Here is a 23,821-nt window from a genome sequence, read left to right as displayed (position 1 = left end):
GCCCTGGAGGAGGGAGTGGGAGGAGGATGGGAGGGGTGAGGTGTCAGTTCCCCATTGGTCTAGGCCAGGTGTTCTGTGGCGGTCCCCACACCACACAAGCACACACACATCTGCACCTCAACCACAGACTACACTTGCTGAACTGGCTCCTGGGGCTATGAGGCTGTCACTGCCACTGCTGCTGCTGCTGCTGGGAGCCTGGGCCATCCCAGGGGGCCTCGGGGACAGGGCGCCACTCACAGCCACAGCCCCACAACTGGATGATGAGGAGATGTACTCAGCCCACATGCCCGCTCACCTGCGCTGTGATGCCTGCAGAGCTGTGGCTTACCAGGTGAGTCCTTCGCCACTGTCACCCTGCCCTGCTCACACCCCTTCTCAAGCCAGACCCCTCCACCCACTTCACATTCCACGACCGGCCTTTGATCCCCAATCCCTACCACTGGGCATCAAGCCACAGATGCAGCCTTTCATTATATTCCATGCCTCAGTTTACCCATCTGCCTGCCTAACAGCAGACAATCTGGGAGACCTCCTCAGTATCTTGAGACCCCAGGGAATCACTCACTTGTCCTTAGACTTCTCCCTTTCCAGGCCCATCCTTGAGTCTGGACTCCCTCCCCAAACCTGACAGGGCGGCTTTGGCTATGTGTACATGGTGCACATGCACACGTGTGAGCGCCTGCACATGAGTATGCGTGTGTCTGGCTTCACACACACACCTGCTGAGCATGCCTGCGTGCCAGTGTCTCTGTGAGGTGGGGGCCTGGGAGTACTTGTGCGATTGAATATTGGGCTTCAGTTTTTCTCACCTTGTTCTTGTGGTTTAAAATGGCATGTGCCGGCCGGGCGCAGTGGCTCATGCCTGTAATCCCAGCACTTCGGGAGGCTGAGTGGGGCTGATCGCCTGAGCTCAGGAGTTCCAGACCAGCCTGGCCAACATGGTGAAACCCCGTCACTACTGAAAATACAAAATTTTAACCGAGTGTGGTGGCACACAGCTGTAGTCCCAGCTACCTGGGAGGCTGAGGGAGAAGAATCGCTTGAACCTGGGAGGTGGAGGCTGCAGTGAGTTGAGATCGTACCACTGCACTCCAGCCTGGGCAATGAACGGTGTGAGACTCTTTCTAAATAAAAGAATAAATAAAAATAAAATGACACGTGCCACTGGGCAGGTGTGCCCTGGAGGAGGGACCCCAGTGCCCAGGCCTCACCTACCACTTCAGCATTTCTTTCCCATCCCCCACCCCCATCCCAGGGAGCTTTGGGGGCTGGGGGAGGGGCCATGCAACAGCCTCACAGGTGCTTCCTGCTCAAACGGCTCTCTTGCCACTTTATTTTCCCCAGAGACTCTGCTCCTATCCTCCCCACCTCCCCCTAACTGAGCAGCAGTCCTGAGGCCCTGCCTCCCAGTCCCTCCTTGTTCCAGATGTGGCAAAATCTGGCAAAGGCAGAGACCAAACTTCATACCCCAAACTCTGGGGGGCGGCGGGAGCTGAGCGAGTCGGTCTACACGGATGTCCTGGACCGGAGCTGCTCCCGGAACTGGCAGGAGTGAGTCGCCAATCCTGCCCCCACCTCCCTCCTCCAAGGGCAGGCCTGGTGGGTGGAGATTCCCACTCAGCCGCTCACACAACACACACACTCCTCTAGGACTCTGGTCCAAGGGAGGGGCTGGCTGGGATGAAGTCTGGGCTCTGGAGCTGAGAGCAAGTGGGAGAGCAGAGGGCCAGTGGACAAGGTCACCTTGTGACCTTAGGCCAGGGGCTTTCCCTCTCTGAATTCCACAAACGGCCAGCATGTCCAGCTTGGTGTGGAGATGGGTCTCTCCCTGGCTGGGCTCCTGCCAAAACTGTACTCCTCTCCTCTCCACTGCCACCAGCTACGGAGTTCGAGAAGTGGACCAAGTGAAACGTCTCACAGGCCCAGGACTTAGCGAGGGGCCAGAGCCAAGCATCAGCGTGATGGTCACAGGGGGCCCCTGGCCTACCAGGTGATGCCCGGGGCTTGGGGATAGGATGAAGCTCCTGGAGCCTTGGTTTGCCCCACTGTGTGCTGGGCAGCATCTGAGGCTCCCGCTGGGCTCCCCTAGGCTCTCCAAGACATGTTTGCACTACTTGGGGGAGTTTGGAGAAGACCAGATCTATGAAGCCCACCAACAAGGCCGAGGGGCTCTGGAGGCATTGCTATGTGGGGGACCCCAGGGGGCCTGCTCAGAGAAGGTGTCAGCCACAAGAGAAGAGCTCTAGTCCTGGACTCTACCCTCCTCTGAAAGAAGCTGGGGCTTGCTCTGACGGTCTCCACTCCCGTCTGCAGGCAGCCAGGAGGGCAGGAAGACCTTGCTCTGTGCTGCCATCCTGCCTCCCTCCTCCAGCCTCAGGGCACTGGGGCCTGGGTGGGAGCCAAGGCCTTCCCCTCTGGACTCAAATAAAACCCAGTGACCTCACTTCTTTTCTCTGCAAAAGGTGCTTGGGGGGTTGGGAGTGCAGACATTGGTGTTTCTGCTGATGTCCCTTCTAAAAAAAAAAAGAAAAAACTCTCAAAATCGATTTTTTTTTTTGAGACAGTCTCACTCTGTCACCCAGGCTGGAGTGCAGTGTTCTTGGCTCGATGCAACCTCCACCTCCCAGGTTCAGGCGATTCTCCCACCTCAGCCTCCTGAGTAGCTGGGATTACAGGCACCCACCATCATGCCCGGCTAATTTTTGTATTTTTAGTAGAGACGGGATTTCACCATGTTGGCCAGGCTGGTCTTGAACTCCTGACCTCAGGTGATTCGCTCGCCTTGGCCTCCCAAAGTGCTGAGATTACAGGCATGAGCCACCGCGCCCAGCCTTCAAAATGCTTTTTCTATTCTCTCACTCAACAACAACACAGAAGATGGCTGTGACCAAATGCATGGGGGCTTTCCCACACACACCAGGCAAGCAGTTCTGCAGCCGACACCAGCTGGGTGCCCTCCAAAATTCAATTCTGGCACTATCTACCTGGAGATAGTGTCAGATCCCACAGGCTGAGGGCTCAGTCCCCCGTTCTGTCCCCCATTCAGACACCAGTTCCAACTCCAGGCCTCTGGAGCTTCTGGCCTACTGGCTTCAAGATGAGGTTCCCACAACCCCCTCTTTGAGTTCAACTAATTTGCTAGAGTGGTTCGCAGAGCTCAGAGAAACGTTTACCAGTTTATTATAAAGGATGTTACAAAGGATACAGATGAAGAGATGTGTAGGGCAAGGTATGGGGAATGGGCTCGGAGCTTCCATGCCCTCCATGGATGCATCACCGTCCAGGAACCTCCACGTGTTCAGCTATCCAGAAGCTCTCTGAACCCTGCCCTTTTGAGTTTCTGTGGATAATTCATTACATAGGCATGATTCATTAAGCCATTGGCCATTGGCGAACAACTTACCCTCCAACCTGTCTGCCCTCCCTTGGCTGGGGATGGGGGGTGGGGGGAGGCTGAAATCCTGCCTTGGTCTCTCTGGTAACCAGCCCCTGTCCTGAAGCTACCCTAGGGGCTGCCAGCCATCAGTCAATCATTAGCACACAAGAAGACATCATTTTGGGGATTCTAAGATTTTAGAAATTGTACTCCAGGAAACGAGGTCAAAGACCAAATATATATTTCACAATATTACATCCCTCCTACAGAAGGCCAAATTTGCATTTGCATCCCTACAACTTCCAGAGGTAAGAGGGAGCCGTTAATGGTGTGGTGATGTAACCGCCCAAAGGGTTCACTTTGCCCAAGCCTAGACAGAGCCGATTGCTCAAGACAGGGGAATTGCAATAAAGAGTAGTTAACGCAGAGCTGGCTGTGCAGGAGACCAGGGTTTTACTATCACTCAAATCAGTCTCCCTAAGCATTCAGGGAGCAGAGTTTTTAAGGACAACTTGGTGGATGGCGGGGAAGCCAGTGAGCCAGGAGTGCTGATTGGTCAGGACTGAAATAATAGGGAGTCGAAGCTGTCTCCTTGCCTTGAGTCAGTTCCTAGGTGGGGGCCACAAGTCCCAACGAGCCAATTTATGGATCTGGGTGGTGCCAGCTGATCTATCAAGTGCAGGGTCTGCAAAGCATCTCAAGCACTGATCTTAGGAGCAGATTAGAGGGGGTCAGAATCTTGTAACCTCCAGCTGCATGACTCCTAAACCAAAATTTCTAATCTTGTGGCCAATGTTAGTCCATCCTACAAAGGCAATCTAGTCCTCAGGCAAGAAGGAGGTCTGCTTTGAGAAAGGGCTGTTATTGTCTTTGTTTTAGACTATAAACTAAAAACGAAGTTTCTCCCAAGGTTAGTTCAGCCTACACTCAGGAATGAAGAAGGACAACTTGGAGGTTAGAAGCAAGATGGAACTGATTAAGCTAGATCTCTTTCACTGTTTCACTCATAATTTTGCAAAGGTGGTTTCAGTGACATCCCAGGTCTTCAGAGCCTTCATGAGAAAAGAGAACCAAGGAAAACTGTGCACGCAGGCCACCTTGTGGCACACCTACTCCAGCCACTCCATGCTATCTGCACCCCTCCCAGAACACACGTCTCACTGGGTCTACACCCAACGGCTGTTCATTTTCCACACTCTGCCTTTGACCCCAGCTGGTATGGACGGGCCCTGGGTTTCTGACCAGCCAGATTCAACATTTTGGTTCTCAGTCCTGCTTTCTCCGGAAATTCGTCTGGCTGGGGCTTTTGCTTAGTAAAGGAACCCTGGACCCCACCTAGGTCTGGGAACTGGAGATCGGTGGCACCAGAACTTTCAGTTTCCTTTGTGGGTGTCTTTGATCTGGCCAAGCCCTGGGAGAGAGACAGAACATTCTAACCCTCGTTTTTAGAAATATTTTTATTTTGCACGAGAGCCATGTACAGGAAGACAATCTAATCCCCCTTTGACAGATGCAGAAACCGAAACTTAGACAACAGAAGATGTTTGGGCCAAGTCCCTGGCTGAGTAGTAGTAGGGCTGAGAGGGGATTCAGACTTAGGAGACTGAGGAGGCGGGCTGCTGGGGGAATGGAGGTGCCTGGGGCAGGCCCTGGCCACTCCAGCTTCCCTGGGAGCTGCACTCAGCCCCCTCCATCCTTCACCTGTTCCAGGACCTGCCTGAAGCCCCACCATCCGTGGCCTTCACTCAGAAGAGAACCCCTAGACACCAGGAGGAAAGTCAGGGCCCAAGAAACCCACTAAGCTGTCAGGACAGGGTGTGGAGCCGGGCACCTGTGACGTGGACCTGTGTTTCTGTGGGGTGATTAGAGAGGCTGCATCAGCTCTGGGTGTGTGGGCCCCTTCGTGCTACTATGGATCTGGGACCTTGTTCTCTACCTTGTTCTCTATGCGTGTTGTGTGGTTTGGGTTGAATTGAGTGTCCGTGGAGCTGTGTCTGCAGGGGGTCGGGCTTGGTCTCCACAGCACCCTGGGGAGTTCTGGGAGGAGAAGTTGGAGAGAAAAGTGCTGGGGAGTTGCAGAGGCTTCAAACTGGTCCAGCAACTTTGGAAATTGGGAGCAGTAGCCAAGAGGGAGAGGAGACGACAGGCGGACAGAGGAACAGTGTGGACGCCGGCAGGCAGGTGGACTCAGTGCTGTGGCATAAAGCTGCTGCCCAGCTGGAGAGCGGTGCTGCCCCTTGGCCCTTCGGGCAGGGCCTGGCCATGGGCACAGCGACCCAGAAGTAGGTGGGCTCTAGAGTGCTGGGGCTGGGGCAGCCCAGAGGGGAACAGAATGGGGACCTCAGGCCCAGCCCTCACCAGCTGAGGAGCCTGAGCTCTTAGGGCCCCTCCGCATGTCCCCCTCTGCCATCCTCAGGCCCTAGGGCCAGGCTGGGCTGGGCCTGCCAGGAGGGGGGAAAGGCTGGACACAGGACTGCCTTCCTGGGCTGGGTGATGGGCACTCACACAGGGCTTGGTGCATAGAAAGGCCCCACGCTCCGTCTAATGCTCTTGCTATCTTTAAATTCTTTATACTTTTGGAATAAAGGCCTCACATTCTCACTTTGCACTGGGTCCCAGAAATTATGTGGCTGGGAGGGGAAAGGGATCTGTGTCCTGACAGCTAGGCAGCTCCGCCTGCAGAGGCCCATCTGCTGCCTGCCTCAGGGACCCTGAGGGGTGCAGGGTGGTGGGGGCAAGGCAGCTCAGACCAACCTGAATTTTAGGATTGGTTTCTGCAAACCTGCTATCTGCATGGCTTGGGTCAAATCACATCTACTGAATCTGTTTCCTTCGCTGTTAAAGGGGTTAATACCGCCCAGCACAGGGGTTACTTGGGACAGTGCAGATCCATGTTTCTTGGCACAAGGCCAAGGCCATTCCTCAATGACGAGAATGACTATGATGATGATGATAATGATGAACTGGTTATTAATCAGTGGGGAAGGGCCTCATACAGGGGGTTACATAATAAGTGCCTGTTTCCACTCCCTCTTTCTCCGCTCACCTGGGGCTTGGTAAACTTCTGGTCCTCACCCCCTCGACTCTGGCCCTCTCTTGGGAAACAAGAACAGGTCCGGCGCCCAGGCGCAGATGTGGGCAGGGAAGGGCACATGTGGCAGAGGCTTGGGTGGCTTTTATTGTCCTAGTGAGAGTTAATACATTACCTCTGCCCGGGGCCCCCTTTCGCAATCCAGAGCTGGGCATCTGGTTACAGATTTACTTCAAACAATGCCTGATATGTGGAGTAAAGTCCTCCTCCTTGGCCTTCGTAAAGTCATCCCCTCTTCTCCTCAGGAACCGCTCAAACCTGTGCCCCAAAGATGAGGGCCCAGGAGGACCCCGAGGGCCGGACACAGGTGCTGGGGGCTGGGGGTGGGGGCTAGGTGGGGGCTGGGGGGGTGGGGGGCTGGAGGGCTTGTGCAGGCCTTCTTCCTGGAGGCCAGAGATAAACGTTCTGATGAACTTGGTAAGAGTGACTGTCCCAAATTGAATGTGGCAACTGGCGGATGGGTGGAGGTGGGGGTGAAGGAGCCTGCAGCTTTGGGACTGGCTGACTCCAGGTTGGGGTTCAGGAGGGGCCTAACCTCCCCGCCAGTGACACCCCAAGGATCTCCAGGGGGCAGAGGTGGGACCAGATTGGACTTGTCCACAGTCTTGAGCCCTCTTGGCCCCCTCTCCTGTGGTCTCCAAGACTTCTGACTTAAGGGTCCACTTCCCTGGCTAAAATGGCAGGTCCTGAGGGCTTTAGAAGCTGGCACAGTAGACTCATCCCTGCGGGAAGCAATGCGAAGTGGGAGACAACTGTGGCCAGGCCGTGTGGCAGCCGGGCGGATGGACTGTTGGGGAGGGCGGGAACCCCACTCTCAGTTGCTGACAGGCCACTTGGGCTGCCTGATTGATTCTGGGGCAGAATGGATTTTGCCTGTCCCCATCACTCCACCCTAAGCTACTTATCTCTGCTGCCTCCAGCATGAATCCACCAGGGACCCCCCGACCCCGCTACCCACAGAGCCTAAGTTTGACATGTTGTACAAGATCGAGGACGTGCCGCCTTGGTACCTGTGCATCCTGCTGGGCTTCCAGGTGGGTCCCCCAGGGCCTCCCCGCCCTCATTCTGCACACTCCCCGGGGACTCCAGCCCCTCCCTGGCCAGCAGGGAGTATCTTGGGTAACAGGAAGAAAAACCTGAGGTCAGCACAGTGGCTGTCAGCAAGCAGGAGTCGGGAAGAGGCTGAGTCCTGAAAGAAGATGAACTCCCTGGGGGAGTGTGACGCTTGCCAGGTGGGGTGTTGGTGACAGGGAGCAGAGCCAACTCCACGGAAGCTGCAGGAATATCTTGGGCGGAAATTAGTGACCCCCAGAGTGGTCAGCAGTAGCTCTCTGGGAATCCCTTGTGGGGACTGCCAGTCTGGGCAGGCAGCCGGGTCCAGGCCTGCTGAGGCAGGCATGAGGACACCAGGCTGTCCCCTCTCCCTGGAGCTCTGGGGTCCTGCCTCATGCACTCTGCTCTCTCCCTCTGCCCAGCACTACCTGACATGCTTCAGTGGTACCATCGCCGTGCCCTTCCTGCTGGCTGAGGCGCTGTGTGTGGGCCACGACCAGCACATGGTTAGTCAGCTCATCGGCACCATCTTCACGTGCGTGGGCATCACCACTCTCATCCAGACCACCCTGGGCATCCGGTGAGCCGCCCAGCCCCCCCCCCCGCCCCCTGCCACCCCTCCACTGTGATCCACACAACAGGAGCAGGTGGGCTCCCAGAGGACACCGGTGAGACAAAAAAGCCACTATCTGCCTCCACCTGCTTCTCCTATCCCAGGCCAGCGTTAGAGCTGGGCAGCACAGCCCCAACCCTGGGAACCTTGATCTAGGCACCCTTCAAAGACCAGGCATCTGCAAGTTTAAGGGAATGTACCCTCGCTGGCTCTCCACTCCTTTTTTTTTTTTTTTGGAGACGGAGTTTTGCTCTTTTTGCCTAGGCTGGATTGCGGTGGCGTGATCTCGGCTCACCACAACCACCACCTCCCGGGTTCAAGCGATTCTCCCGCGTTCAAGCAATTCTCCCACCTTAGCCTCCCAAGTAGCTGGGATTACAGGCATGCGCCACCATGCCCGGCTAATTTTGTATTTGTATCTGCCCACCTTGGCCTCCCAAAGTGCTGGGATTACAGGCGTGAGGCACCAAGCCTAGCCGGCTCTCCCCTCTTAAGCCTCATTCTGAATACTGCCCAAATGGCAGCCCTGAGCTAGCTCCCAGGGCTGGTGCCAGCCTCTTCGACAGCCCACCCTTCCGGGTCCCCACGCCCCCGAGTGCACAGCCCTAGGCTTGGGTGGCATTTGAGCTGTTTGAGCGGCGGGGGACAGGGGAAGATTGTGAGAGAAACCCAGATGCGGGAACTGAGTTGTCCACTTCCGGGCAGGTGCTCCCTCCTCACGGTGCAGGAGCTGGTGGTGGGAAGGGGGCAGGTTTTGAGCTGGGGGCTCCATTTGTTTTATTCCTTGGGCAGCCAAAATGTTAGAGATGGTCTTCCCTGGGGCCTCAACGATTTCCATCTGCCCTTGTCCCTCGTGTCTCTGTCACTGTCTCTGTGCTCTCCTTTCCTAATCTCTCCCCGCGTCTATATCCCTCCTCCCCACCCGCCCCTCCCCACCCCTGTTGCTTTGTGCCTCTCCTCCAGGCTGCCGCTGTTCCAGGCCAGTGCCTTTGCATTTCTGGTTCCAGCCAAAGCCATACTGGCTCTGGAGAGATGGAAATGCCCCCCAGAAGGTGGGTACACTTCTGGGGTCTGCACTGGGGAAAAGGGGAGGCCCAGAGACCTGGAGGTCTGAGCAACTGTCCCGGGTCCAGACACCAGGGTGCAGCCATGGCAGCATCTTCTCTCCCTCTCTGTCTCTGTACCTGGTCCGTGTGTGTGTCCCTGACTCTACCCCCAGAGGAGATCTACGGTAACTGGAGTCTGCCCCTGAACACCTCTCATATCTGGCACCCACGGATACGGGAGGTGGGTTTGCATGTAAGCGAAGAGGCCGGGTCCTGAGGAGGGGCTGTATGGGAGTGAGGGTGGCCGCTGAGTTTGGGGATTTGAGGAGGTGGTCCAGGAGCTTTGTTCCTGCTAGCAGCAGCCAGGTCATGACCTTTACGTGGTGACTTACGGCTGATGTTTGCCCTTCCAGGTCCAAGGTGCAATCATGGTGTCCAGCGTGGTGGAGGTGGTGATTGGCCTGCTGGGGCTGCCTGGGGCCCTGCTCAACTACATTGGGCCTCTCACAGTCACCCCCACTGTCTCCCTCATTGGCCTTTCTGTCTTCCAAGCTGCTGGCGACCGAGCTGGCTCCCACTGGGGCATCTCAGCTTGGTGAGCAGGCACCAGGCCTGATCCCTGCCCAGCCCCAGCACCCTACCCTCTTCACGTCTGTGGTCCTTCTTCCCGGCTCCCGGCCCCAGCCTGGCCTCCCACCCACTTCCTGATTGTGCCTCTGCCCCCAGCTCCATTCTCCTGATCATCCTCTTCTCCCAGTACCTGCGCAACCTCACCTTCCTGCTGCCTGTCTACCGCTGGGGCAAGGGCCTCACTCTCCTCCGCATCCAGATCTTCAAAATGTTTCCTGTGAGGACCTGGCAGGCGGCTGGGGCTGGGATTATGGCCAGGGCTTGGGCTGAGGTGGGAGCAGGTTAGCCTGGACAGAGACCTACAGTGCCTTCAGTGCCCCCTCACCCCCCTGCTTCAGATCGTGCTGGCCATCATGACCGTGTGGCTGCTCTGCTACGTCCTGACCTTGACAGACGTGCTGCCCGCAGACCCAAAAGCCTATGGCTTCCAGGCACGAACCGATGCCCGTGGTGACATCATGGCTATCGCACCCTGGATCCGCATCCCCTACCCCTGTGAGCAACACCCCTTGGGCCCCTCTGCCCCCAACTGAGACCACCTATGAGACAGACTCCTGGTGACCCCAATCCAGCAGATGACACACCTAGCATTAGCTGCACATTTATAGTGCGCCCAGCAGAGTGGTGTTTTACTTAGACAAAGCTTCAGTCCCACTTCCTGGCTCTGAGTGACTCAAATAAGCTCCCACAACTGTATAGCTCCCATCCCAGCCTGAGGTCTCCTGATCTGCTCTTGCTCCTTCCAGCACTGCCCTGTCTATTCCTAACCATCACAGTCTCCTCACTGTAGCCACCATCCTGTCTCGCTCTGGGCACAGGTCAGTGGGGCCTGCCCACAGTGACTGCGGCTGCCGTCCTGGGAATGTTCAGCGCCACTCTGGCAGGCATCATTGAGTCCATCGGAGATTACTACGCCTGTGCCCGCCTGGCTGGTGCACCACCCCCTCCAGTACATGCTATCAACAGGTAGCCTACCTGCCCTCCTCAGTATCTGATCTCCTCAGGGGCCCCCCAGGAAGCACACATAGGAATGGGGTGGAGGCCCAGGGGGTAGGCTTAGGCAAGTCGGGAACACGCTCCAGACCTCATTCTCCTCGTTTGTGCGATGGGGGTGCCCTCTTATCACCCCTCTGTCGTTGCTGGGAGTAGCTGAGAAGATGGCGGAGTCCAAAGGGAACCACCGTCATTGACAGCCCTCCATGTGCCGGGCTCTGGCTGTGCATTCTTATGCAATCTTTGAAGCATTTTGTGAGACAGGCACCGGTATTTATCCCAGGAGGAAACTGAAGGCCAGAATTACCCACAGGAGTAAGTGCCAGGGCACTAGGACTAGCTCTGGAGCCTGAGCACTCTGGCCTGGAGTAGGGAGTGCTACAGCTGATAGCTGCAGCCCCCACAGCCCCAGAGGACCGCAGCTTGCTAAGATGATGGGGGAACACAGACTGGTGCAGAGGCTGGACCGAGCCCCGACTCTCCCTTTCCTCCCAGGGGCATCTTCACCGAAGGCATTTGCTGCATCATCGCGGGGCTATTGGGCACGGGCAACGGGTCCACCTCGTCCAGTCCCAACATTGGCGTCCTGGGAATTACCAAGGTGTCGCGACGAGCCAGAGCCAAGTCCTGCCCTAATTCCGTGGGCCGCAGGCCCCGCCCCAACTCGGTCCCCACTTTGGTTTAGCCCCACCCTGTCTTTGAGAGGCCTCGCCCCCGCATCAAGCCCCAGTAGGTTTATGCCTCGCTCTTATAACAGGCCCCGCCCCTGGAACTAACCCCGCCCCAGCCTCGTCCCCAGGTCTAGCTTCCCCGCTGGCTCCCCGGCAGGTGGGCAGCCGGCGCGTGGTGCAGTATGGTGCGGCTATCATGCTGGTCCTGGGCACCATCGGCAAGTTCACGGCCCTCTTCGCCTCGCTGCCTGACCCCATCCTCGGGGGCATGTTCTGCACTCTCTTTGGTGAGTGTCCGGAGCGGGCCACGGGTCGCGGTGCGGGTCGCCGAGTGGGACCCACCTGGATTGCGCGTGTGCGGCGCCTCCAGCCGTTCTCCTGCGCCCTTAGGCATGATTACAGCTGTGGGGCTGTCCAACCTGCAATTTGTGGACATGAACTCCTCTCGCAACCTCTTCGTGCTGGGATTTTCCATGTTCTTCGGGCTCACGCTGCCCAATTACCTGGAGTCCAATCCTGGCGCCATCAATACAGGTGCCTCCAGCTGTTTACTGTCTCCAAAGGCGGGGTGGGCCCAAAATTTTGAGCACAGCCCCCTCCCTCAAAGGCTTCGCACAGCTACAGCCACAAATCGTACCCAACTCTGGGTGTCAACCAGCAGCTGAGAGCCTGGGTCACAGCTGTCCTTTACTAAGACACTTCCTGTGGACAGATATTGACCTTTACATGTGCTTATTTAATTTTCAAAACAGCTCCATTTATCTACACTTATCATTTCTCCATTATCATTTCAATTTTACAGATGAGGAAGATGAGGCTCAGTGATTTGTCCCAGGTGAACAACTAGCAACTGGCAGAATTGGGATTTTAACCCAGAGATAGGAAAGACAGAGATAGGTTTGAGACAGGGCTTTGTACTGTTCCTTTGCCATGGCTGCACAAAAGGAAGTCCCTCAACTCTGCTCTCCGGATTGGGCCATGACACCCATTGGCCCTTGGCCTATTCCACAGGCATTCTTGAAGTGGATCAGATTCTGACTGTGCTGCTGACCACGGAGATGTTTGTGGGCGGGTGCCTTGCTTTCATACTTGACAACACAGTGCCAGGTATGGTTCGGTCCTGGGAGGGGAATGAAGAACTAGGCTGGACTCATGGACTCCAACAGATGGCCTCTAAGCTGGAGCTGTGGCTAGGTCCCATGCGATGCAGGCCCTGCAGGGAGCATCAGGAATATAAGGGCTGGTGGAGTGCTCACCGGCTGGAGGGAGAGAATGAGGCACAGACATGCCTCAGAGGTCTTGAAGAGGAAGGGGCCAGAAGAGTCACTGCTGGACCCTGTGAATCCTTTCCTCTCCACTTTTTCCATTTCTTTCCTTTTTTTTTTTTTTCGAGATGGAGTCTCGCCCTGTCACCCAGGCTGGAGTGCAGTGGTGCGATCTCAGCTCACTGCAACCTCCACTTCCCGGGGGGTTCAAGTGATTCTCCTGTCTCCTGAGTAGCTGGGACTACAGGTGGCTGCCACCATGCCCAGCTAATTTTCGTATTTTTGGTAGAGATGGGGTTTCACCATGTTGGGCAGGCTGGTCTTGAACTCCTGACCTCAAGTGATCCGCCCGCCTCAACCTCCCAAAGTGCTGGATTACAGGCATGAGCCACTGCACCTGGCCTCCTCTCCATTTCTTCATAGCCACTGGGCTGAGGGATGTCTTTGCTTTCTTCAGAGTAGGACAGAGATAAATGCAGCATCAGTTTGTTGGCAAAATCCATCCACTCCAAATATGTGAGCAGCCTGCCACAATGGCGACTAGAAGAGCCACTAACATTTCCCTCTGGTACCAGAGCTTTTTGCAAAGATTGTGGAGGATACTTTGTGGGGCCCATATAAAGATGCCAGTAAATATATAAAATAAATGTCACCAGGTGCTCTGATAACAAACAGTTAACATTTAGCAAACATATACTATAGGTAAGGCAGAGCTAAGTGTCTTACTTCATCCTCAAAAACCACAAAGTCATAAAGTCACAAAATTAAAACATCACGGCTGGGCGTGGTGGCTCATGCCTGTAATCCCATCACCTTGGGAGGCTAAGGCGAGTGGATCACGAGGTCAGGAGTTTGAGACAAGCCTGGCCAACATGGTGAAACCCCGTCTCTACTAAAAATGCAAAAATTAGCTGGGTGTGGTGGCGTGTGCCTGTAATCCAGCTTCTCGGGAGGCTGAGGCAGAATTGCTTGAACCCGGGAGGCGAAGGTTGCAGTGGGCCGAGATCGTGCCATTGCACTCCAGCCTGGGTGACAGGGCGAGACTCCATCTCAAAAAAAAAAAAAAAAAAAAAAAAAAAAAAAATTAAAACATCGCAAATCTGGGATATATATTTTAATTGAGACAGGGTCTCAGACTATCACCCAGACTGGAGTGTAGTGGCACAATCATAGCTCACTACAGCCTCAAACTCCCAGGCTTATGTGACCCTCCTGCCTCAGCCTCCCAAATAATTGGGACTACCGGTGCACAGGTGCATGCTACCATGCCCGGCTAATTTTTTAATTTTTTGTAGAGACGGGGTCTCACTTTATTGCCAAGGTTGGTCTTGAACTCCTAGGCTCAAGTGATCCTCCCATCTCAGCCTCTCAAAGTACTGGGATTACAGGTGTGAGCCACCATACCTGTCCTCTATTTTTTTTTTTTTTTTGAGATGGAGTCTTGCTCTTGTCACCCAGGCTGGAGCACAATGGCATGATCTTGGCTCACTGCCACCTCCACCTCCTGAGCTCAACCGATTCTCTTGCCTCAGCCTCCCAAGTAGCTGGGATTACAGGTGTGCACCACCACGCCCAGCTAATTTTTGTATTTTTAGTAGAGACAGGGTTTCACCATGTTGGCCAGGGTAGTCTCAAACTCCTGACCTCAAGTGATCTGCCCACCTCGGCCTCCCAAAGTGATAGGATTACAGGCGTGAGCCACCACACCTAGCCTCTATTTTTAAATTGAGATGGGGGTCTATGTTGCCCAGGCTGGAGTGCAGTGGTTATTCACAGGTGTGATCATAGCATACTACAGCCTCAAACTCCTGGACTCAAGCAATCCTTCTGCCTCAGCCTCCTGAAGAGCTGAGAGTACAGGTGCATCCTATATACCATCTAGCTAAATCTGGGATTTTTAACAACACCCATCTGACGCAGTCAATGGCCTGTGTCCCATCGACTGCACCATACTGCCTCTGTGGAGGGTTTCAGGGGACCTGGGCTGCAGGACTGGGGAAGGCTCCATGGAGACAGGAGTTAATGACTGCATCAGTATAGAGACATAAGGGATGGTAGTAGCAAGACGATGGGCCTCCATTTCGTCACTTACCAGCCTGATCACAGCCACAGGTCCTGTCTGCCTCCCTCTGTCTGAAGATCCAAGTGTTTATATTCACATAACATAGGTGTCAGAGGCTGTCTCTGCACAGCTGGTGGGTTGGGGTTGGGGAGGACAGAGGAGGGCCAGGGTTCCCCATAGGATTTTAGGCAGAATCAAAGGAGGGTGCTCTTGGTAGCAGCTGTCCCTTCGATGGATGGGTGGGTATTTGAACATGGTACCCCTGCCCATTTAGAGGATGCTAGACTGGGGGCTGGAACAGACCATCCTATAGGCCTGAGACAGTCAAGTGGCAGCCTCAATGCCTAGGGAATATGAGGAGATGGAGAGCATCTGGGTAGGCATCGGTACATGAAGAGGCTTCTTTGTGACTTGGATGGCTAGTTTAAGCTATCCAGTCATCCTTAACGACAGCTGCAGAACTGCCTGAGTCCCTTATACACCACCTTTCAACCCACCTGAGCATCACAACTGTCCCTGCCAGGAATCATCCTATGTGTCACGCCACATAAGCTCAGCAGTCTTCAGTATCCACTGAGGAACCTAAAGCTCAGGGGGGTTAAGTCACTTGCCTAAGGTCACACAACCTGGATTCAAACTAAGGTCTAGCTGGCTCAAAACCCTGTCCTTAACCATGGAATAGCAAAAGACTTTTCCAGCCCTTAACTTCCTGCTGGGGACGGGCCATTTTGCATGTTTTTTTTTTATTGTTTTTTTTTTTTTTTGAGACGGAGTCTCGCTCTGTCACCCAGGCTGGAGTGCAGTGGCGCAATCTTGGTTCCGCCTCCCAGGTTCACACCATTCTCCTGCCTCAGCCTCCCGAGTAGCTGGGACTACAGGTGCCCGCCACCACGCCTGGCTAATTTTTTGTATTTTTAGTAGAGACAGGGTGCTCTTTGTCTTTACCTATCCAGAGCCCAACTTTAGAGGGCAGTCCGTTTAGTTCAGCACATGCTGCTAGAGCTTACCAGCTTGGCCCTGAATCAGACACTGAGGAGGATATGCCAAAAAGTGTAAGTCAGTAACAATTTGTTTAGAGGAGCTCCTGGCACAAGATAGGTGGTAAAACTAGATTTAAGCAAGCAATGAAATTAAGGAAGCCGGGCTGGAGTTATTGGGAGGGTTTACTGATGAGGGAGAGTGGGTGAGGCCTAGGAAAAAGGAGGGAGCTTGGAGAAGTATAGAAGGCACTGAAGGTTGGGATGTAGTGGGCAGGCTGACTGGTCTGCTAGAAGGAGCTCTGGGCTGGCTGCCATGTGTGTCTTGGCAGTGGTGCGAGGTAATCGGACACCAGGAACACAGTCCTACACCACACCTGTGGCTCATCCCACTCTACTGTGCCCACTGTGTGTGCCCTTTGTACGGCCAAGCCCATCAAAGTGTCTCTTCCAGACTGTGTATGCCCTTTGTGGAGCCAAGCCCAATCAAACAGTGTCTCTTCCAGGTAGTCTTCCCTGGGGACTCCACCTTCCCTCAGTGCCCTCTCCTGTGAGATTTTGGAACATAACTTGGTTTGTGCTGCTCATGGGTTTGTTCTCAGCCTGGGCTGCCAGCAAGTGGAAATTCCTACTCCTTCTGCTTGATTTGTAGTATTTTAGTCTTTGTCGATCCCAGCCCTCTTGTGAAAACCTGAGATCTCATGTGACCCTGTCCCACCTGAGGGAGAATTCCTAGTTGTAAAAATTACTAGCCGGGCTCAGTGGTTCACGCCTATAATCCCAGAACTTTGCAAGGCCAAGGCGGGCTGATCACTTGAGGTCAGGAGTTCGACACCAGTGCCTGGCCAACATGGTGAAACCTCATCTCTATTAAAATTACAGTAATTAGCCAGGCGTGGTGGGTCACACCTGTAATCCCAGCTACTCGGGAGGCTGAGGCAGGAGAATCGCTTGCATCTGGGAGGCGGAGGTTGCAGTGAACCGAGATCAACCCACTGCACTCCATCCTGGGCAACAGAGCAAGACTCTGTCTCAAAAACAAACAAACAAACAAATTATTTGGTGTATCCCTACCTCCAAAGATTTTATTTAGCTTGACTTTCTGAAGTTTGTATTATAAAAATGAGCTTATTTTTCACATATGGAATCATAATATGAAATATTAACACTGATTACAGTGTTTCAAAATATGCCTCCCTTACCCCCAGAACACAATCTGGACCTGATTTGGTCCCCACGGGCCTAACACACATTACTACACACTCACAGATTTAGGTTCACAATTACTTAACGTTTTGTCCCTTTCTTCATCTTAAAATTTTGTATAGGCCGGGCACAGTGGCTCATGCTTATAATCCCAGCACTTTGGGAGGCCAAGCCGGGCGGATCACAAGGTCAGGAGTTCAAGACCAGCCTGACCAAGACAGTGACACCCCATCTCTACTAAAAATACAAAAATTAGCTGAGCATGGTGGTGCATGCCTGTAATCCCAGCTACTAAGGAGGCTGAGGCAGGATAATCGCTTAAACCCAGGAGGAGGAGGTTGCAGTGAGCCGAGATCGTGCCAATGCACTCCAGCCTGGGCAACAGAGCGAGACTGTCTCAAAAAAATAAATAAATAAAATAAAATAAAATAAAAATTTGTACAATGGTGTCTATACATCTCCCAGGGGTATGTTTTGAAGAAACAAGATAATGAAATTAAAGCACTCAGCACAGAGCCTGGCACACTGTAGTTACACAATAAATACTATTCTAACTAGTATCCTTTAGTGTTCCTTAGAGCTCTGGCCAAGTTAGGAGCTCAGAAACCATAGATTCAGCCATGTTTTAGGACCAAATGATAGTTAAGGAAGATACTTGATTCCAGAAGTCTGCCTTAGGACTAGGTTACGGGAAGTGGGGGTGGCTGAGGGTTGCTGGCCTTGGTAAATGACCCCACTATCCTCTTCCAGGGAGCCCAGAGGAGCGTGGTCTGATACAGTGGAAAGCTGGGGCTCATGCCAACAGTGACATGTCTTCCAGCCTCAAGAGCTACGACTTCCCCATTGGGATGGGCATAGTAAAAAGAATTGCCTTTCTGAAATACATTCCTATCTGCCCAGTCTTCAAAGGATTTTCTTTAAGTTCAAAAGATCAGATTGCAATTCCAGAAGACACTCCAGAAAATACAGAAACTGCATCTGTGTGCACCAAGGTCTGAAAAATGACTTCCAGGAAAGGTAGGAAGTGTCTATGGTTTTTGTGGGAGGGTTGAATAATCAAAACATTCTTATGCTTTAACCAAAGAAAAACCAAACTACTCAGTTCTCTTTCTTGTAAACTGTTTGAATGTCCTCAAAGAGAAGGTGAGCTGGGTAAAAAGTCAACATACGGATTTTGGGTGGAATTCCTTTACCATTTCATAGTAACAGCAGAACTTCCCAACTAGTGTGGGCCACTAAGAGGCTACAAGTATGCTCAAATGCAGATCCTCTAGCCTTCCAGACACCTGGGCAGAATCTGGGCCAACTGGAGTCCTTGAGCTAAGAACTCTAGCCACCAGCAGCCTCATTCTTGTACTCCAGTATGCTAAACAAGTATCACTTTGATATGCGACATGGAAAATGTTAAGAAATGCAGCACGAGAACAGGAAAAATCCTCTCATATACACTGCCTTGTCTCAATAACATCATAAAATTAAAACCCTCTAAAACAGGATGCCTTTATCCTAAAACGATGCCTGTACAAGCCCTGATGAGGTGACACTTTGTCCTTAGGGCTTCAGAACGCATGGGCAGCTGATGCTCGGAAACCTTCCATCACTATCTGTAATGCAGATGTCTGGCTCTCTACTAAACACTGAAGTGGGTTCAATGTGCACGTTCCTTCAGACAGACAAGAAAAGTTCCCAAAAAGAGGGGGTAGCCTAGATGACTCCTTAATAGTAAAAATAACAACACTTAAAACAGGACTTTCTATGTCTTAAGTACTTATATATATTAACTACTCACATAATTCAGAGACAGTTATTACTGCTATTTTAGAGATGTGAAAAGGAAGGTACAGAAAGGTTAAGTGATATGCCCATGATCACAGGATTCACATCCAGGAAGTCTGGCTAGGGTTCCCTTTTCCTTTTTTTTTGAGACAGAGTCTTGCTCTGTCATCCAGGCTGCAGTGCAGTGGCGCCATCTCGGCTCACTGCAACCTCCACCTCCCGGGTTCAAGCAATTCTCCTGTCTCAGCCTCCTGAGTAGCTGGGATTACAGGTGTCTACCACCATGCCCAGCTAATTTTTGTAGAGATGGGGTTTCACCATGTTGGCCAGGCTGGTCTCAAAACTCCTAACCTCAAATGATCCACCTACCTTGGCCTCCCAAAGTGCTGGGATTACAGGCGTGAGCCACCGCGCCCAGCCTAGAGCCCCCTTTTCTTTTTTTAAATTTTTTTCCCCAACAAAAGCCACATTAGAGAATCTTTACTCTTAAGGGCGATCACCTGAGGCCAGGAGTTCGAGTCCAGCCTGGCCAACATGGCAAAACCCCATCTCTACTAAAAAAATACAAAAATTAGCCAGGCGTGGTGGTAGGCGCCTGTAATCCCAGCTACTTGAGGCTGAGGCAGGAGAATCGCTTGAGCCCAGGAGGCAGAGGTTGCATTGAACTGAGATTGCATGACTGCACTCGAGCCTGGGTGACAGAGTGAGACTCTGTCTTGAATGAATAAATAAATAAATAAATAAATAAATAAATAAATAAATAAAGGCTGGGTGCGGTGGCTCACGCCTGTAATCTCAGCACTTTGGGAGGCCGAGGCAGGTGGATAACCTGAAGTCAGGAGTTCAAGACCAGCCCGGCTAACGTGGTGAAACTCGGTCTCTACTAAAAATACAAAAATTAGCCAGGTGTGGTGGCACACAACTGTAATCCTAGCTATTTGCGAGGCTGAGGAAGGAGAATCACTTGAACCTGGGGGGTGAAGGTTGCAGTGAGCTGAGATCGTGCCACTGTACTTCAGCCTGGGCAACAGAGCAAGACTCCAGCTCCAAAAACCAACCAACCAACCAACCAACCAACCACACACTGGGGTACAGGTGCCCACACCAAGGAACCTCCCCCGCACCCACTGCCAGAAGAATGTGAGTCAGAACTGACTATATGGCTCTCTTAATCTTTTTCAACCTAACAAGCTCAAGAAAAGCCCTTGTGAAGAACAAAAAACAATGGAGGTTCTATTAGAGCAAGGTCACCATCATATTGGTCAGCCGTAAAGTTTCTTACATGACTATCTAGGATTCCCCTGACACTGAAGTCTGAGGTGATTAAGAAGCAAGGATGGGCAATGGGGTTATTCTACTGCTATATTCTGGAAAGGCACTTGCATGGCAACATACCTGTTAGAATCTAACAAAGCCTGAAAGCTTAGCACATTTTGCCAGCAAGATTGTCCTGAGGCACTGGGCCCATACTCAAGTGAGTAACACCACTACAGTACATTCCAGCACCAATAAACACAACCATCTGCTCAGTTCTACTATTATTTATTTTTTTAAATATTTTTGAAAAAATATAATTTTTTACAATATTTTCAACTTAAACACTATTCACACTGAACACGTATGGCAGCTTAACCTACCCAAATATGAAGTTTAAGAAGCCAAAACTGTTCTAGCTTTGTTAAAAGAAAAGTTGTGCTGCAGACTCTTGTGATGGTTAACAAAGCAAGGAAAAGCACCACTCAAATCATAATGTTACAGTATCTTTGTTCAGCTGGATTACGGGTTGGTGTTGGTCATATGTTAGACTCCATACAGGCATAGCTATGATGCAGTGAATCCCTTAGAAGTTACAATTCTCAAATTACATACTTCCTCAGATGTAACATTAGAACTCAATATTTCTAACAATAACATACCAGAAAAGGCTGGACTGGTACTCATCTGCTGACTAACTTGTAGCCTCAGTAATATGACACACTTGTCTTTAACAAATTATCTCAAATTAACGAACAGACCTTCAGAAAACGGAGATTCTTTTTGATGCGGACATAATCCAATTTAAGTCTGAGAAATATGCTTAACAGCTGGAACTCAAATGTACTGATTTTAAAGTTTAGACATTAACAAGTGATAGATTAGCCTCAAAAAAAGACAATTTAGTAAGGTTTAGGTCTTTTAATTTGGTGCTTGTTCACAACTTGACTGGTGCTTCTTTCCTTGCTGTCTTCACATCAAGCCATGGGGCCAATTCTATTTTCAGTAAATGTTTGACAGCTTTTTACTTAATAACAGTCTCAGCACTTTTATTAAGCATGCAAGACTAACAAAAACTTTGGCAATGCATAAGTGTAACACAGTGACGAGAGAGCTTTTACAATTAAGTCTTCTAATACTGCCTTCACAGTGTGGAAATTGTGCTACATCCACCAAAAGAGGGCCCCGTCTACTCAAATATTTCAGTACTTCACCCCAGGAACAAACTCCTTTGCATTTGGATTCAGATTGCTCTTGACCTGGAAAATAAGTACATAAAAAAGCAAGTTCATTAACACAGTTTCAGGTACTAAGTCAACCTAGATCCTCATGCAAAAACATCTTCCAAAAAAAAAAAAAAAAGACAAAAGAACTCAGTCTGTAAGACTATACTTAACCCCAAAAAAGAACCAGATGTAAGCTATACATCATATTAAATTACATCAATTTTTTTATTTTTTTGTGACGGAGTCTTGCTCTGTCGCCCAGGCTGGAGTGCAGTGGCACGATCTAGGCTCACTGCAACCTCTGCCACCTGGGTTCAAGCAATTCTCCTGCCTCAGCCTCCCGAGTAGCTGGAACTATAGGCACGTGCCACCACACCCAACTAATTTTTTATATTTTTATTTATTTATTTAGTTTTTTTTTTTTATGAGACTTGAGTCTCACTCTGTCGCCTAGGCTGGAGTGCAGTGGCGCGATCTCAGCTCACTGCACGCTCCGCCTCCCGGGTTCACACCATTCTCCTGCCTCAGCCTCCTGAGCAGCTGGGACTACAGGCGCCTGCCGCCACACCCAGCTAATATTTTGTTGTATTTTTAGTAGAGACAGGGTTTCACCATGTTAGCCAGGATGGTCTCGATCTCCTGACCTGGTGATCCGCCCGCCTTGGCCTCCCAAAGTGCTGGGATTACAGGCGTGAGCCACCGCGCCCGGCCTAATTTTTTGTATTTTTAGTAGAGAAGAGGTTTCACCGTGTTAGCCAGGACGGTGTTGATCTCCTGACCTCGTGATCTGCCTGCCTCGGCCTCCCAAAATGCTGGGACTACAGGTGTGAGCCACAGCACCCGGCCTAAATTACATCAATTTTCTAAAGAGAAAGTAGGAATTGAAATTCAGTTTGCTTAAGTGTAACCAGAAATCCAGTAACTTCACATAAATTAAAGGAATAGCACGGAACAAGGAAGTCTGTTAATCGAACTATGGTATGTAGCTTTCTTTAAACACTAAATACCAAGGAAACATGTTAAACAAGTGTTGAAATTATGTTTAAAGTAACTGGGGAATTGCTGATGGATTAATTTTACTTTAGAATCCTCACTAAAAATGTAGAGTTGTTTTTCTACAATTGCCGTCTTCTAATTCCCACAGGAAGCATGGTATATAACAGGAAAAGAAAACTACATGGGGAACCAGAAGACCTAAGTCTGAAATCCCAGCCCTGCCCCTAACTAACTTCTATGTAAACTCAGATAAGTCACCTTTCTCTGGGATTCAAATTTTTGTATCAGTTAAAAAAAAAGGTGGGGGGCGGGGGGGGGGGACGGATGGGCCAAAGTCTGAGTCTTAGAGACTTGTACCAATGTTATGCTATGTCTCTAAATCTTTACTCTCCTAAGTAGACTTGTCAGCATCTAGGAAGAACAGCTAGAAATTTTCCTCTGTGATATTTTGGACTGCAAGTTGATAAAAATAAAAAGAAATGAGGGCAGGTTCCAGGGCCTGAAATGTAGGTATGCTGGAAGGCTTTTACATTGAATTTGACCCTACATCACTTCAAGACTAATGCATAATATTAAACATCATGTTGAAGAAATAATTTTAGTTTCGTAATTTATACATAGCAGTTTCTTTGGACAGGATATATTCTCCCTTCCCCCAAGGGAAATAATGTATCTACATTTTAAAAGTGTGAAGTTTAAGAAAAAAAAGCAGCATTCCTTTTCTCTTTTTTTGAGACATGGACTCGCTCTGTTGCTTAGACTGGAGGGCAGCGGCACAATCACAGCTCACTGCAGCATCGGCCTCCTGGGCTCAAGTGATCCTCTGGCCTCTGCCTCCCGAGTACCTGGGACCACAGGCCTGTGCCACCACACCCAGCTAACTTAAACTTTTTGTAGAAACAGGGTCTCCCTTTGTTGCCCAGGCTGGTCTCAAACTCCTGGGCCAAAGTGATCCTCCCACTTTGGCCTCCCAAAGTGCTGGGATTACAGGCATGAGCCACCACATCCAGGCACAGTGTTCTTAAATGAACAATTTTCTGGGAACGACAGAAGAATAAGAATGAAACAAAGTAATATCAAATAGACTGAGAAGAACAAACCAGCTTCTGTACTATGGAATTATACTGGGTCCAGATTAAAGTTATACATTATGCTCAGCCAAGAGTATTACTCTGCAGGGCAACTGGGATTATTTACGGTGACTAATGTAGCCGTAAGTAATCATAACCCCCCCCCCGCCCCCAGACTATTCAGATCATACAGCTGCTCAAATGGGTTACCATCACTTACTGCAACAAAGGCTATACCACAATGTAAACTTCAGTGCTCTCTACACCATCCTTTAGAAGAATGGTTTCCAAATGACCGACTCAGGCAAGTTGGCTGTATAATAAATCCTCTGTAGTACTTTTAAAAAATTAACATGCCCAGACAACTTAGCATGTTGGGATGTAACTAAAGAACTGATTTTTGTATTTAATGCTTCATAGGTAATTATGGTGTACAGATTAGTTCAGTGGACCCAGCCAGTTCTCACTCTAGTGCTGATGTTTAGTTATCACAATTCCCCCCACCTCCCTATT

The 23,821-nt window shown here is 51.2% G+C and overlaps 3 protein-coding genes across 9 annotated transcripts in view; 2 read left to right on the top strand and 1 right to left on the bottom strand.

The window, feature by feature from the left end:
* Nucleotides 1-92: 92 nt before the first annotated feature.
* Nucleotides 93-2,446, top strand: MZB1 (marginal zone B and B1 cell specific protein). Its single transcript, XM_054488883.2, has 4 exons — nt 93-334; nt 1,430-1,554; nt 1,883-1,993; nt 2,093-2,446. Exons 1-4 carry the CDS (start codon nt 158-160, stop codon nt 2,247-2,249), a joined length of 570 nt encoding a protein of 189 aa, XP_054344858.1. The 5' UTR covers nt 93-157; the 3' UTR covers nt 2,250-2,446.
* A 70-nt stretch (nt 2,447-2,516) lies between these two features.
* Nucleotides 2,517-23,811, top strand: SLC23A1 (solute carrier family 23 member 1). 4 transcript variants are annotated; one of them, XM_054488880.2, is made up of 15 exons: nt 2,517-6,777; nt 7,391-7,504; nt 7,946-8,103; nt 9,100-9,188; nt 9,356-9,423; nt 9,596-9,777; nt 9,909-10,029; nt 10,151-10,307; nt 10,631-10,778; nt 11,301-11,406; nt 11,634-11,763; nt 11,867-12,010; nt 12,488-12,583; nt 17,737-18,003; nt 22,387-23,811. In XM_054488880.2, the coding sequence occupies exons 1-14, from the start codon at nt 6,742-6,744 to the stop codon at nt 17,982-17,984; spliced, it is 1,797 nt and encodes a 598-aa protein (XP_054344855.1). In that variant the 5' UTR covers nt 2,517-6,741; the 3' UTR covers nt 17,985-18,003; nt 22,387-23,811. The 4 variants fall into 4 exon arrangements, with proteins under 4 accessions (XP_054344855.1, XP_054344854.1, XP_054344856.1 ...); XM_054488879.2 differs by having other exon boundaries at nt 9,356-9,435; XM_054488881.2 differs by lacking the exon at nt 12,488-12,583 and having other exon boundaries at nt 9,356-9,435.
* PAIP2 (poly(A) binding protein interacting protein 2) overlaps nt 20,289-23,821 on the bottom strand; it is a 30,010-nt gene continuing 26,477 nt past the window's right edge. For all 4 annotated transcript variants that reach the window (XM_054488888.1, XM_054488886.1, XM_054488887.1 and 1 more), the window contains one exon: nt 20,289-21,275. In XM_054488888.1, coding sequence (XP_054344863.1) covers nt 21,219-21,275 — 57 coding nt within the window. In that variant the 3' untranslated portion in view covers nt 20,289-21,218. The remainder of the gene's footprint in view (nt 21,276-23,821) is intronic.

Source organism: Pongo pygmaeus, chromosome 4 (genome assembly GCF_028885625.2).
Source record: "Pongo pygmaeus isolate AG05252 chromosome 4, NHGRI_mPonPyg2-v2.0_pri, whole genome shotgun sequence".
Lineage (NCBI taxonomy): Eukaryota > Metazoa > Chordata > Mammalia > Primates > Hominidae > Pongo > Pongo pygmaeus.
This window is presented reverse-complemented; position numbering and strand designations above follow the sequence as displayed.